This window comes from Lithobates pipiens, unplaced genomic scaffold (genome assembly GCF_037356315.1).
Source record: "Lithobates pipiens isolate NorthernLeopardFrog02 unplaced genomic scaffold, aLitPip1_a1.2 Scaffold_22, whole genome shotgun sequence".
In the NCBI taxonomy this organism is placed as follows: Eukaryota; Metazoa; Chordata; class Amphibia; order Anura; family Ranidae; genus Lithobates; species Lithobates pipiens.
The window spans coordinates 14,793,941-14,807,454 of record NW_027507784.1 but is presented as its reverse complement, the minus strand read 5'-3'; the positions used below and the strand labels follow the sequence as shown (position 1 = coordinate 14,807,454).

General features: G+C 47.8%; 1 protein-coding gene across 3 annotated transcripts in view; it reads left to right on the top strand.

Annotated features, from left to right (window-relative positions):
• Positions 1-13,514, top strand: part of LOC143923330 (guanylate-binding protein 1-like) — a 140,069-nt gene that overhangs the window by 113,684 nt on the left and 12,871 nt on the right. For all 3 annotated transcript variants that reach the window (XM_077446941.1, XM_077446943.1, XM_077446942.1), the window contains 2 exons: positions 3,094-3,186; positions 11,591-11,637. In XM_077446941.1, coding sequence (XP_077303067.1) covers positions 3,094-3,186; positions 11,591-11,637 — 140 coding nt within the window. The remainder of the gene's footprint in view (positions 1-3,093; positions 3,187-11,590; positions 11,638-13,514) is intronic.

Sequence of the window (13,514 nt, the reverse complement as noted above, 5' to 3'; positions counted from 1 at the left end):
TGGGCAAACGTCCTGGGCCTGATGGGTATACTGCGCTTTTTTATAGGAAGCTGGCATCGGTGATAGCTCCCCACCTGGTGGCAATGTACAATTCGGTGAAAAACGGCTATCCTCTCACCCCTGATCTTCTGACAGCAAATGTGGTGATGATTCCTAAACCGGACCGTGACCACTCATCTTGGGCCAATTTCAGGCCTATCTCACTCATTAATGTAGATATGAAACTCTTGACAAAAATCCTGGCGAATCGATTAAACTCTTTTCTTCCCCGGTTAATAAAAAAAGATCAGGTGGGCTTTGTACCTCAGAGACAGGCGGGAGATGCAATACGACGTATAGTTCAACTCCAACATATAGCCCAGACTCGATCTCTGGAATCCATGCTTCTCTCCCTTGATATAAATAAGGCCTTTGACTCCTTATCCTGGCCCTATCTCATGTCTGTCCTACGGCATTATGGATTCGGGACTTCCTTTATGGCTTGGATGTCTTCCCTATATGATTCCCCTCGAGCAAAAGTTAAATATTATGGATTTGAATCCCCCATGTTTAATGTCAGCAGGGGAACCCGTCAGGGGTGTCCACTGTCTCCCCTTCTTTTTGTGTTGGCACTGGAACCTCTGGCGGAGGCAATCAGAGCTCATCCAGATATCAAGGGCATAGAAATAGCAGGTTGCCCCCACAAGATTTCCTTATTTGCAGACGACATTCTTCTTTCTGTCACCTCTCCTAGAACTTCCCTGCCAAATTTACACGCATTGTTGCAAACCTTTGCGTCTCTCTCAGGACTCCAGATTAACTCATCTAAATCGAAGGCATTGTCGACTAACCTCTCTGCGGAGTTACTGAGGGACTTGCAATCGGCCTTTCCTTACCAGTGGGTCTCCTCCTTGCCTTATTTGGGAATCCATCTCACATCAACATATCAGGCTTTATATCAGGCGAATTATCCACCATTATTCACGAAATTAACGGATATGTTGTCGGCGTGGTCCTCTTTGCCTCTTTCGTGGTTTGGGAGAATAACGGCCGTCAGAATGGCGTACCTTCCAAAGCTACTTTACTATTTTAGGGTTCTCCCCGTCCCGATTCCCTCCCACGTCCTCAATACCCACCAGCGTAGGATCCTGCAATTTATCTAGGGATCGTCTCGCCCCCGTATTAATAAACAAATCCTGTTCGCCAGCAGACGTGATGGGGGCCTCTCGGTCCCGAATATAAGAGACTACTATGTAGCTGCCACCATTGCTCCGCTCTCTCACCTCCATGAGACGTATCAACTCCCGCTATGGGCGGCTATTGATCTGCTTGAGACTGACCCCATCCCAATCTCTTCATTACCATGGCTCCCACCTGTACATCGCCCTAAGATAACGGGGCCTTGTATGATTCATACGCTGCGAGTTTGGGACTCGGTGAAGTACTCGGCGGGACTGGCTTCCCCCCATCTCCCACTGTTGCGGCTTTTGCATTGCCCGCTTTTCCCTCCGGGTCTTGATCACCCAGCGCAATTCAAGTGGTGGACCATTAATGGATTTGGCGACGTACATTCCTTGCTTACTCCCACTAGGATTTTAACATATAATGTTCTGCGCTCGTCGCATGACCTGCCGCTACGAGAATATTACAGATATCTGCAGATCCGTCATTTCCTCCAGAGTCTCCTTAGATCGCAGGACGCCCCTTACAGGTTGACACCGTTTGAGAGCATCTGCAGATCCAGGCCCCATTCTCCTGGTCTGATATCTATGATTTACTCAGCTCTGATCTCTAAGAGGAGACCTCCAGTGCGGACTTATCATTTGCAATGGGAGAGGGAGTTTGGGAGGAAGCTGGATCCGGAGGACTGGCGGGCAATGACCCTAGCCATATCCAAATGCTCACGCAACGTAGTAATTCTGGAAAATGCATATAAGGTGTTATACCGGTGGTATTACACCCCGGTGCGCCTGGCTCGCTTTGCCCCATCCTATTCCCCTCTTTGTTTCAGGGAGTGTGCACAAGAGGGCACTATGGCCCATATTTGGTGGACGTGCCCGCGAGTGTGCAGACTATGGGTCAGGGTGTATGCATTGCTCCGTAGCCTGCTTCGAGTAAATCTTAAAAGGGATCCGTTTGAGGCGCTCCTTGGCAAACCAATCAATGCGCTATTGCGCCCAGAGCGCCAATTGGCGCAACATCTTTTTACTGCAGCTAAATTGACAATAGCCAGAGCATGGAGAACCCCAGCCCTGAGCTTCGAGGCAGTTAAGAATCGGCTAAATGAGGTTATGGTCAACGAAAAATTGTCTTCTGTTCTTTCTGACACTCATGCCAAGTTTCTGCGTGTGTGGCAGCCCTGGATCGCGTATCATTATTCTCCTAGATTCGATGTCGCTATATTGTCATTGTAAGAATCGGCTGTGCATACCCTGTGAGCCCAATCTCTTCCCCCCCTCCCCTCTCTCTTCCTCAACCTCCCCCTCTTTTTTTCTTCTCTTTCTTTCTTTGCTCTTTCCAATTTACAGTAGATGGTTACTATGGGCTGTCAAAGTATTGAACGACAAGCTTCTGTTGCAGTCATGTGAACACCCGGGTCCACCCGGACACAGAAAATGTTGGCATCGTTATAATATAATATTATACTGTGAAACACCTGAACTGTGATTTGTATGAAAGCCTATTGTATTCGAATGCACTTAATAATAATAAAAACTTTTGTAAAAGAGATGCATACAAGGAGCTTAGTCTATCTTCTCAGACCTTTAGTTTCTCCTGCAGATATTTTATTGATGATCTCATGATCCTGGAACACATCTGCTGGAGAACCTTGAACATCCTTCTTACTGTATCTGAAGGGATACACAGCAAAAAATAAAAATAAAATATGTTTATGGGTTGTAACTGCCGTCTCTCAAACTTAATCTCCCTCTTAGATTCATAGCATCATTTTGATAATGTGCGTCCAGCACAAGTACAGGTTCACATATGACGCCCCACGGAATGCAGACCGCTTCCATGATGCCGGGCACATGTGTTACACTGGTAGGAACGGGTTAAGGACATAGATTTGTTTTGTTGTCTTTTTATTAAAATCTTTCTTCCTGATTTTAGAAAATGAAAGCAGATTTCAAAGCCAGAGGACTAATCCAAACCCACTGCAAAAACATCTCAGAAAAGCGGAGCCCCTAGAATTTGAGAAAGCAGGTTTGTACTGTGCCAGGCAACCTCCCTTCATATCCTGTCTCACATAACCTCCCTTTTTGTTCTGTCCCAGGTAAGCTCCCTTCCTGTCCTGTCCTACATAAGCTTTCTTCTTGGTCTGTCCCAAGAAACCTCCCTTCTTGTTCTGTTCCAAGCAACCTCCCTTCTTGTTCTGTTCCAAGCAACCTTCGTTCCTGTTCTGTTCCAAGCAACCTTCGTTCCTGTCCTGTGCCAAGCAAACTCTCTTCCCGTTCTGTTCCAAGCAACCTTCCTTCTTGTTATGTTCCAAGCAACCTTCGTTCCTGTTCTGTTCCAAGCAACCTTCGTTCCTGTCCTGTGCCAAGCAACCTCTCGTCCTGTTCTGTTCCAAGCAACCTTCTTTCTTGTTATGTTCCATACAGCCTGCCTTCTTGTTACACTCCATGCAGCCTCCCTTCTTGTTATGATCCATGCAGCCTCCCTTCTTGTTATGATCCATGCAGCCTTCCTTCTTGTTATGATCTATGCAGCCTTCCTTCTTGTTATGATCCATGCAGTCTCCCTTCTTGTTATGATCCATGCAGTCTCCCTTCTTGTTATGATCCATGCAGTCTCCCTTCTTGTTACGTTCCATGCAGTCTCCCTTCTTGTTATACTCCATGCAGTCTCCCTTGTTGTTATGTTCCATGCAGCCTCCTTTCTTGTTATGATCCATGCAGTCTCCCTTGTTGTTATGTTCCATGCAGCCTCCTTTCTTGTTATGATCCATGCAGCCTCCCTTCTTGTTATGATCCATGCAGCCTTCCTTCTTGTTATGATCTATGCAGCCTTCCTTCTTGTTATGATCCATGCAGTCTCCCTTCTTGTTATGTTCCATGCAGTCTCCCTTCCTGTTACGTTCCATGCAGTCTCCCTTCTTGTTATGTTCCATGCAGTCTCCCTTCTTGTTACGTTCCATGCAGTCTCCCTTCTTGTTATACTCCATGCAGTCTCCCTTGTTGTTATGTTCCATGCAGCCTCCTTTCTTGTTATGATCCATGCAGTCTCCCTTGTTGTTATGTTCCATGCAGCCTCCTTTCTTGTTATGATCCATGCAGTCTCCCTTGTTGTTATGTTCCATGCAGCCTCCCTTCTTGTTATGTTCCATGCAGCCTTCCTTCTTGTTATGATCCATGCAGTCTCCCTTCTTGTTATGATCCATGCAGCCTCCCTTCTTGTTATGTTCCATGCAGCCTCCCTTCTTGTTATGATCCATGCAGTCTCCCTTCTTGTTATGATCCATGCAGCCTCCCTTCTTGTTACGTTCCATGCAGCCTCCCTTCTTGTTACGTTCCATGCAGTCTCCCTTCTTGTTATGTTCCATGCAGTCTCCCTTCTTGTTATGTTCCATGCAGCCTCCCTTCTTGTTATGTTCCATGCAGCCTCCCTTCTTGTTATGTTCCATGCAGCCTCCCTTCTTGTTATGTTCCATGCAGTCTCCCTTCTTGTTATACTCCATGCAGTCTCCCTTGTTGTTATGTTCCATGCAGCCTCCCTTGTTGTTATGTTCCATGCAGTCTCCCTTGTTGTTATGTTCCATGCAGCCCCCCTTCTTGTTTTTTTTTTTTTGTTTAATATATGTTTATTGATCAAAACCCAAGAAAAGCATTTAAAAACATACGGTAATCACATATGCAAACATGTATATAAAATACATTGTCCGGAGACACACAGGAACAAAAAAACGAATATTAGGGGACATGCAAAACTGTGTATTAACCTGGGTCTAGGAGGATGGGGAGTTAGCCGATGCAAATTCACACAATATAATAAATAAAAAAGCATCTGAAAATTACAGGAGGAACAGAGGGAGGGATGGGGGGGTAAAAGAAAAATTAAAAATCGGGGAAGAGAAAGGGGAGGGTAGAAGATGGGTAAAGGGGGTGGTAGGAGGAGAAGAAAGTAGGAGAGAGAGAGGCCGGTAGTCGATGGACTTCACAAGACATCACGTAGCAGATTTACATATCTAACAAACAAACAATAGGCCAGATCTACATATTTATGGACTAATTGGTTATGAGTGAGGAGTTTGTTGTGAGCATGCAGGAGACACGTACATAATGTCCTTGTATCCAGTAGAACTTTTAAATTCGTTCCACTGACATGTCGCGGTGTGGCGTTTCAAGTTCTCTCTGGCTATAAGGGTGAGTTCTTCCATAAGGCAGGTGTTTTCCACTGCCTGTAGCCAGTTTTTCATTGAAGGGGCAGAAGGTTGACCCCCGATGGTTGGGAGGAGGGCTTTGGCGGCATTCAGCAGGTGTGGAGTGAGAGAACGCTTGTAAAGCCCACTGTTTCCATTGTATTGGGCAGGTCCACGGATCCACGGGTAAGGAAGAACCCGTTATTTGGTTCACAAGGTGAATAATGTTCGACCAGAAAGGTTGGATTACCGGCCACGACCACCAGATGTGAGCGTGAGATGCTGTGTTCCCGCAGTTCCTCCAACACAACGGGGAACTGGAGGGGAACATACTGTGCCATTTAGCTGGGGTATAGTGCCATCTTTTCAGCAGTTTGTAGTTAGTTTCGGCTGTCATAGAGGAAGTAGAAGAAACATGAGCAAGCTGTAATATTTTATCTCTCTGACCGTCGGGGATGTGAGAGTTCAGATCGGACTCCCACTTATTGAGAAATTACGGATATGAGGGGTTATGCAGCTGGATGATAGCTTTATAAAATTGCGAGATACAATGGAGTAGGAGGATCTTTATGAAAGAACATATATTCAATCGGCGTTAGCTCTTGAGTATTTCGTATTGGGTGTGGCAGAGAGCGAATAAATTGTTGTAATTGTTTTATCGCCACCTGTCCATGAAGGTAACCTGTTTGGAACCCAGGATATCTGGTAGGGGTCTGAGATTGCCCGATTGAGTGAGATGATGAAGAAGGAGTGAGCCTTCAGGTGACCAAGATTTAAAGCCAGTGTCCATGTTGCCGGGAAGAAAAAAGTTGTGATTCAGTGTAGGCAATAAGGGGGAATTATAGTTCCACAAGAATCTTTTGTGCAAAGAGTCCCACACTGCAAGTGTAGAGGTAGTCAGTGGTGACGTATTGGGCGATATATCTCTAAAAGAGCATGGGATCCAAGGCATAATAGACAGGTCAGCACCACTCAGCTCATGTTCCAATTTTACCCACAATTTAGTGTCGCTAACATACTTCCGGTTGAAGATCCTAGATAATGCAATGGCATATTAGTACGCCTTAAAGTCTGCAAGAGCCAGACCTCCCGCATTTTTGGGGCAGAAGAAGATCGCACGGGCTATCCTGTCTGCCCTTCCAGACGAAGCGGGATATCATAGGCACACGCAACGGCAACATTTGAAAGATGAAAAGAACCCAGGGAAGAATGTTAATTTTAAAAATATTTATTTTACCTAGCCAAGAGTGTAGGAGGGAAGACCATTGTCTCAAGTCTGTCTTAATACTGTTAAGTTGGGGGATACAATTGTGTCTAAAAAGGGAGTGAAGATGGGGGGTAAGATGAATACCTAGGTATTTTAGAGTTTCCATTTTCCATTGAAAGGGGAATTGAGGTTTTAATCGATAGAATTGGGAATATTAATATTGAGAATTTCCGATTTGGATAGGTTTATTTTAAAATTAGACAGTGTTTGCAAGGTTTGAAAAGCGGACATAAAGTTTGGAAGGGAAATGTGTGGTTGTTGGATGAAGAACAGAATATCATCCGCATATGCAGCGTATTTATGTATTTTAGGGCCCACTTTGATTCCTTGGATGCTGTTCTTATGTCTGATGTGTGCTAAGAAAAGTTCGAGGGAGATAGCGAACAAAAGGGGGATTAGAGGGCATCCCTGTCTAGTTCCATTATGTAGTGTTAGAGGGTCGCTTAATGTTCCATTAACTCGAATTTGACCCGTTGGGAGAGAATACAAGGAGGAAATACGGTAGAACATTTTGGGGCCTAGACCTAGAGTCTTCTTAAAGCGGGGTTCCACCCTAAAGTGGAACTTCCGCTGATCGGAACCCTCCCCCCCCCTCCAGTGTCACAATTGGCACCTTTCAGGGGGGAGGGGGGTGGAGATACCTGTCAAAGACAGGTATTTACACCCACTTCCAGGCATAGACTCCTGTGGGAGTCTATGCCTCTTCCTGTCCTGCCGCGCTGTCTGCTGGGACACACACGGGTCTCAGAGACAGCGCGGACAATTCCTATTGCGCTGCGCAACTCGCGCATGCGCAGTAGGGAACCGGGAAGTGAAGCCGATTCGCTTCACTTCCTGATTCCCTCACCTAGAATGGTGGCGGCAGCAGCCGAGAGCCGAGCGATCGATCGGCCTCGGCTGCCGGCATCGCTGGACCCCGGGACAGGTGAGTGTCCATTTATTAAAAGTCAGCAGCTGTAGTATTTATAGCTGCTGGCTTTTAATATTTTTTTTTGTAGGTGGAATCCCTCTTTAAGGTATTCCCCGTCCACCCTGTCAAAAGCTTTTTCAGCATCAGTAGATAGTAGAAAGATGGACTGGGAGCACCTCCGGATGTGGTGAATTAGTGAGAGGGTGTGTAGGGAATTATCCCCGGCCGACCTAACTGGGATGAAACCAGTTTGAGCTGCCGAAATCCATTTAAGTAGAAGAGGTAGTAATCTAGTGGCCATAACTTTGGCAATAAGTTTAGTGTCAAGAATTAATAGGGATATGGGGTGGTAGCTGCCACAAAGGGTGGAGATGGAATTGGCATAAGATGTTAAACGGGAAAGGAGAATGTGACTAACAATCGTATAATACAATGCAGTATAACCATCCAGGCCAGGTGCTTTACCCGATGGGGTGCTTTTCAGCGCTGTTTGGAACTCTTCTATGGTGAAGTCTGACTCCAACTACTCCTACGTGTACGTTTCTCTAGCGGGGAGAGTGTATCCAGAGCCCCTTTGACGCTGTAAAGGCTCAGTATAAGATTCTTTGAACGATTTGGCGATTTGGAGGAAGGAATGGGCCATTTCTCCCAAGGAGAATCTGACTTTGGAAATTAAGAAAGCTGATTTCTTCACCCGTATGGAGCGAGCCAGTTGTTTGCCGGGTTTGTCGCCCCCACCCCCATTCATATAATTTTTGGGAGAAAGTCTGAAACTGCCTTTTAGTTTGAGAATCTAGTAAAGCTTTCAGTTCTTCTCTTTTCTGTGATAGGGCTTCCAGATGGGATTTATGTAGGGACAATTTATGTTGTCTAAGTTAGCTATTTGCAATAGTAAATCATTAAGCTGCTGACCCTGCTCTTTCTTACTTCTAGCTCCCAGCTCAATAAGTCTGCCCCTCATCATGGCCTCATGGCCTCCCAAAGTAAAGAGTTTCTGTTGATCCATTCTCTGAAAAGTACTGTTTCTTGGTGGTGGCTAATAGAGAAGCATCAACAGGGTTAGACAGGAGGGAATCATTGAGCTTCCAGTTATTGCTGCATTGGGTAGTGAGGGGACAGCTAGGCGAATGGAGACCGAGATTTGAGACATGAAAGAGGGTTGATTATGATTCAGGCAGTAAATGTTTTCTAGTGTGCATTGGGTGTTGCCTATAGAACCCCTCACAAACAAAAACCTACCATGGGTATCCGTTAACATCTCCTCAAGTTGAAAGGACACATTTCCGCTGAACCCAATGGCCACTCCTTTGACTTTATTCGTATCCGAAAGGCTGTAATACCATTTTGGGAAGTGGGGTGAGAAGAGCCTAACCGGAGTAGTATGTGTAAGGCTTGTTTCAATTCTCTTAGCGCTTGGTGATGTTTGGTTGCATGGTTTAGGCCTCTACCATTGTATGAGAGGATATTTAGACTAGCCATTGGGGGTTTGAAATGCGTGCCTCTAGCCTGTGATGCCATCTATACCAGTAAAAGTTAGGAGAGAGCCGAGAAGGGGAGAGGAGGAAGGGAAAAGTATGGGAGAAGGGTAAACGTGTGAGTAAATCATATTTAGAAGTGCAAGCAAACCAATGGGAAACCTGTATGAGTAATGAGGTTTATCTTGGTGTTCCCGTAGGGATCGCTGAGAATGAGTGGACCGCGTGACCCCAGTTAGGAGTTCGCCAGGAGGACTCGCAGGGGCCTCTCATTCCCATCAACCCCAGAAGGAGCAGAAGGAGGGAGGTGTGGGTTATGTGACTCGAGCAAAAACTACTCGTGGTTTGGGAGCCTGGGGTCCAAGCCTGGCCATAGAGATAAACAATTTGAACTGTACTTATAAACGTCTGGCATTAAATAAAACAAAGAACAATCAATCAAAAGAACAAAAAGGAATGAAAGAAAAAGTCTGTTAACTTCATGGAATTAGAACAAAAGTGAGTGTCTGAGATCCATGGAAGATAAAACAACTGCATTCAGGACTTGACATCAATGTAATGGTATTGACATACCAACAACGCAAACTTTTAAGTGGCTGCCAACACTGAATGCACAACATGTGAGTTGAATAAGCTGTGAGGAAGAGGGCATCTCACCCATTTTTCTGAGAGTAGCCCGGAGTGTTGGTACGCTTCTTTTTAAGAGGGGTGCTTCTCCACATGGGATCCAGAGGAGTAGAGAAATCCGGTATCATATCTTGCCATCCAGGAAGATCAATCGGGGGGATTCCAATCTCACGGAAGAATCCTCCGGGAACCTCAGGGTGGATGAACGGCCATTTTTGGTAGCAATGAGGCCGGCAGGAAATCCCTATCTGTATGTTGCTCCATCCCCTCTCAATTGATCTAGGAGCGGTGGACGAAGGGCCCTGTGGACCCGGTCAAAGTGTAGGGGGTCAGTGAACGATTTCCCCAGAATAGTATTTAAGATACAACGATTCGTGGGTTCAAGATCGGTATCTTTAGTGGCTTCTGGCAACCCATGAATGTGTAAGTTGTTCCTGCGATTTCTGTTTTCTAAATCTTCTAATTTATAGAGAGAGGAGCAGTGAGCTAGTGCAAGTCTCTTCACAGAAATCTGCAGCTCTTTAATGGCCGCTGCTTGGGTGTCCTGTCTTTTCACAGTCTCCTCCACCCTCTATAATAAATGAGACATATCAGAGCATACTGCTGTGATTTCTTTCTTGATCGATTTTCTCAAGACTGCGGAACATGCCCGCCATTTCCCTTTCCAACCCGCTTACCAAGGATGACATCTCGGAGCCAGCGGGAGAGCCAGGGTCCTCCATGAGCTCCGATTCGTATGAGGAGGCAGGAAAGCTCTCACGAGGTGACACTGCCTGCTCGGAACCGGGTCCATAGGACCTCGAGGCTCTGGGCTGTGAATGCCACACGCTGGGACTGTTCTTCCCCATGGCTAGGAAGTTAGTGCGGGATCTGGCGGCTTTGGCAGACATTTTCAGAGGTGTTCAGGCCTTAGCTGGAACGGAGCTCTGCTCAAACACGTCTGACCAGCGCCATGCGGAAACCACGCATTCTGCCTCCCTTCTTGTTCTGTTTCAAGCAACCTTTCATTCTGTCCTGTCACAAACAACTTCACATCCTGTCCTGTCCTAAGTAGCTTCCCTTCATGTTCTTTTCCAACTTCCAAACAACCTCCCTTCCTCTTCTGTCCCAAGCAACCCCCCTTCCTCTTCTGTCCCAAGCAACCCCCCTTCCTCTTCTGTCCCAAGCAACCCCCATCCTCTTCTGTCCCAAGCAACCCCCATCCTCTTCTGTCCCAAGCAACCCCCATCCTCTTCTGTCCCAAGCAACCCCCATCCTCTTCTGTCCCAAGCAACCCCCATCCTCTTCTGTCCCAAGCAACCCCCCTTCTTCTTCTGTCCCAAGCAACCCCCATCCTCTTCTGTCCCAAGCAACCCCCATCCTCTTCTGTCCCAAGCAACCCCCATCCTCTTCTGTCCCAAGCAACCCCCATCCTCTTCTGTCCCAAGCAACCCCCATCCTCTTCTGTCCCAAGCAACCCCCCTTCTTCTTCTGTCCCAAGCAACCCCCATCCTCTTCTGTCCCAAGCAACCCCCATCCTCTTCTGTCCCAAACAACCCCCATCCTCTTCTGTCCCAAGCAACCCCCATCCTCTTCTGTCCCAAGCAACCCCCATCCTCTTCTGTCCCAAGCAACCCCCATCCTCTTCTGTCCCAAGCAACCCCCATCCTCTTCTGTCCCAAGCAACCCCCATCCTCTTCTGTCCCAAGCAACCCCCCTTCCTCTTCTGTCCCAAGCAACCCCCCTTCCTCTTCTGTCCCAAGCAACCCCCATCCTCTTCTGTCCCAAGCAACCCCCATCCTCTTCTGTCCCAAGCAACCTCTCTTTCTGTTCTGTTCCAAGCAACCCCCTTCCTCTTCTGTCCCAAGCAACCCCCATCCTCTTCTGTCCCAAGCGACCTCTCTTTCTGTTCTGCCCCAACAACCTCCCATCCTTTTGTAAGCAACCTCCCTTCCAATACCCAACAACATTCATTCATTTGTATTTTTCAGAAACCTTCCTTGATTATCTGAACTTTCCCGGAACACAGCAAAAACAGGTAAGAGATTTTAGCATTTCTTTGACTTTTTTTTTCAGGTGCATGACTTTAAACCCCTCCTTACAGTATTGTAAAAAAAAAAAAAAACATGAGGAGTGGATGTCTTTTTCAGGGCCATTTATAAATGGTGCTTCGGTAATCGCCCTCAGATGGCCTGCGTAGGGGGAGGGGCTGTGTCTGACACATCACTGATCATAGCTCCCGATCACAGGGAGCAGTGATCAGTGTCAGTGTCATTAGGCAGAACGGGGAGATGCTTGTTTACATCAGCAGCTCCCCGTTCTTCCTGACCGTGAGACGATCGCGGGTATCTCCGCGGACATCGAGTCCATGGGACCCGCAATCACGGTCACGGAGCTCTCGGCGAGGGCTTGCAATACCACTAAAATTTCCCCTCCTAGTACATATCTTCTACCCGCCCCACTTCAAATCTCTCCCTCCCGGCACAAATCCCCCCCTTCTAGCACATATCTTCTTCCCCCCTCCCAACACATATCCCCCTAGATCACCACTCTTAGCACCCCCTCCCCAAATTCCCCCCCCTAATTTCTCTCCCCATTTTCCTTGTGGCGCCCCCAACCTCACATGATACCCTAGTGCCCAGGGAAGCCATCCCCTCCTGCCCACCCCTTGTCCCAGCCCTGACTGAAACGATCTGAAGTAAAATTGCATTGGATTCAACTTCTGTGTCTTTTTGAAAAGATAAGCTGCCTGTGGATGGTGCCAAGTCAGCAGGTGACCATACCGTAAGGCAGGCATGTGCTAGCCATCGGGACTACCGGGAGTTTCCCGGTGGGCCAATGGCTCAGTGGGCCATTCTGATGTAAGGGGGTTGGTGATGGGAGACTCTGATGTAAGGGGGTGCTGATGGGACACTCTGATGTAAGGGGGTGCTGATGGGACACTCTGATGTAAGGGGGCTGGTGATGGGACACTCTGTTGTAAGGGGGCTGCTGATGGGACACTCTGATGTAAGGGGGTGCTGATGGGACACTCTGATGTAAGGGGGCTGCTGATGGGACACTCTGATGTAAGGGGGTGCTGATGGGACACTCTGATGTAAGGGGGTGCTGATGGGACACTCTGATGTAAGGGGGCTGCTGATGGGACACTCTGATGTAAGGGGGTGCTGATGGGCCATTCTGATGTAAGGGGGTTGGTGATGGGACACTCTGATGTAAGGGGGTGCTGATGGGACACTCTGATGTAAGGGGGTGCTGATGGGACACTCTGATGTAAGGGGGCTGGTGATGGGACACTCTGTTGTAAGGGGGCTGCTGATGGGACACTCTGATGTAAGGGGGTGCTGATGGGACACTCTGGTGTAAGGGGGCTGCTGATGGGACACTCTGATGTAAGGGGGTGCTGATGGGACACTCTGATGTAAGGGGGTGCTGATGGGACACTCTGATGTAAGGGGGCTGCTGATGGGACACTCTGATGTAAGGGGGTGCTGATGGGCCATTCTGATGTAAGGGGGTTGGTGATGGGAGACTCTGATGTAAGGGGGTGCTGATGGGACACTCTGATGTAAGGGGGCTGCTGATGGGACACTCTGATGTAAGGGGGTGCTGATGGGCCATTCTGATGTAAGGGGGTTGGTGATGGGAGACTCTGATGTAAGGGGGTGCTGATGGGACACTCTGATGTAAGGGGGTGCTGATGGGACACTCTGATGTAAGGGGGCTGGTGATGGGACACTCTGTTGTAAGGGGGCTGCTGATGGGACACTCTGATGTAAGGGGGTGCTGATGGGACACTCTGATGTAAGGGGGCTGCTGATGGGACACTCTGATGTAAGGGGGTGCTGATGGGACACTCTGATGTAAGGGGGTGCTGATGGGACACTCTGATGTAAGGGGGCTGCTGATGGGACA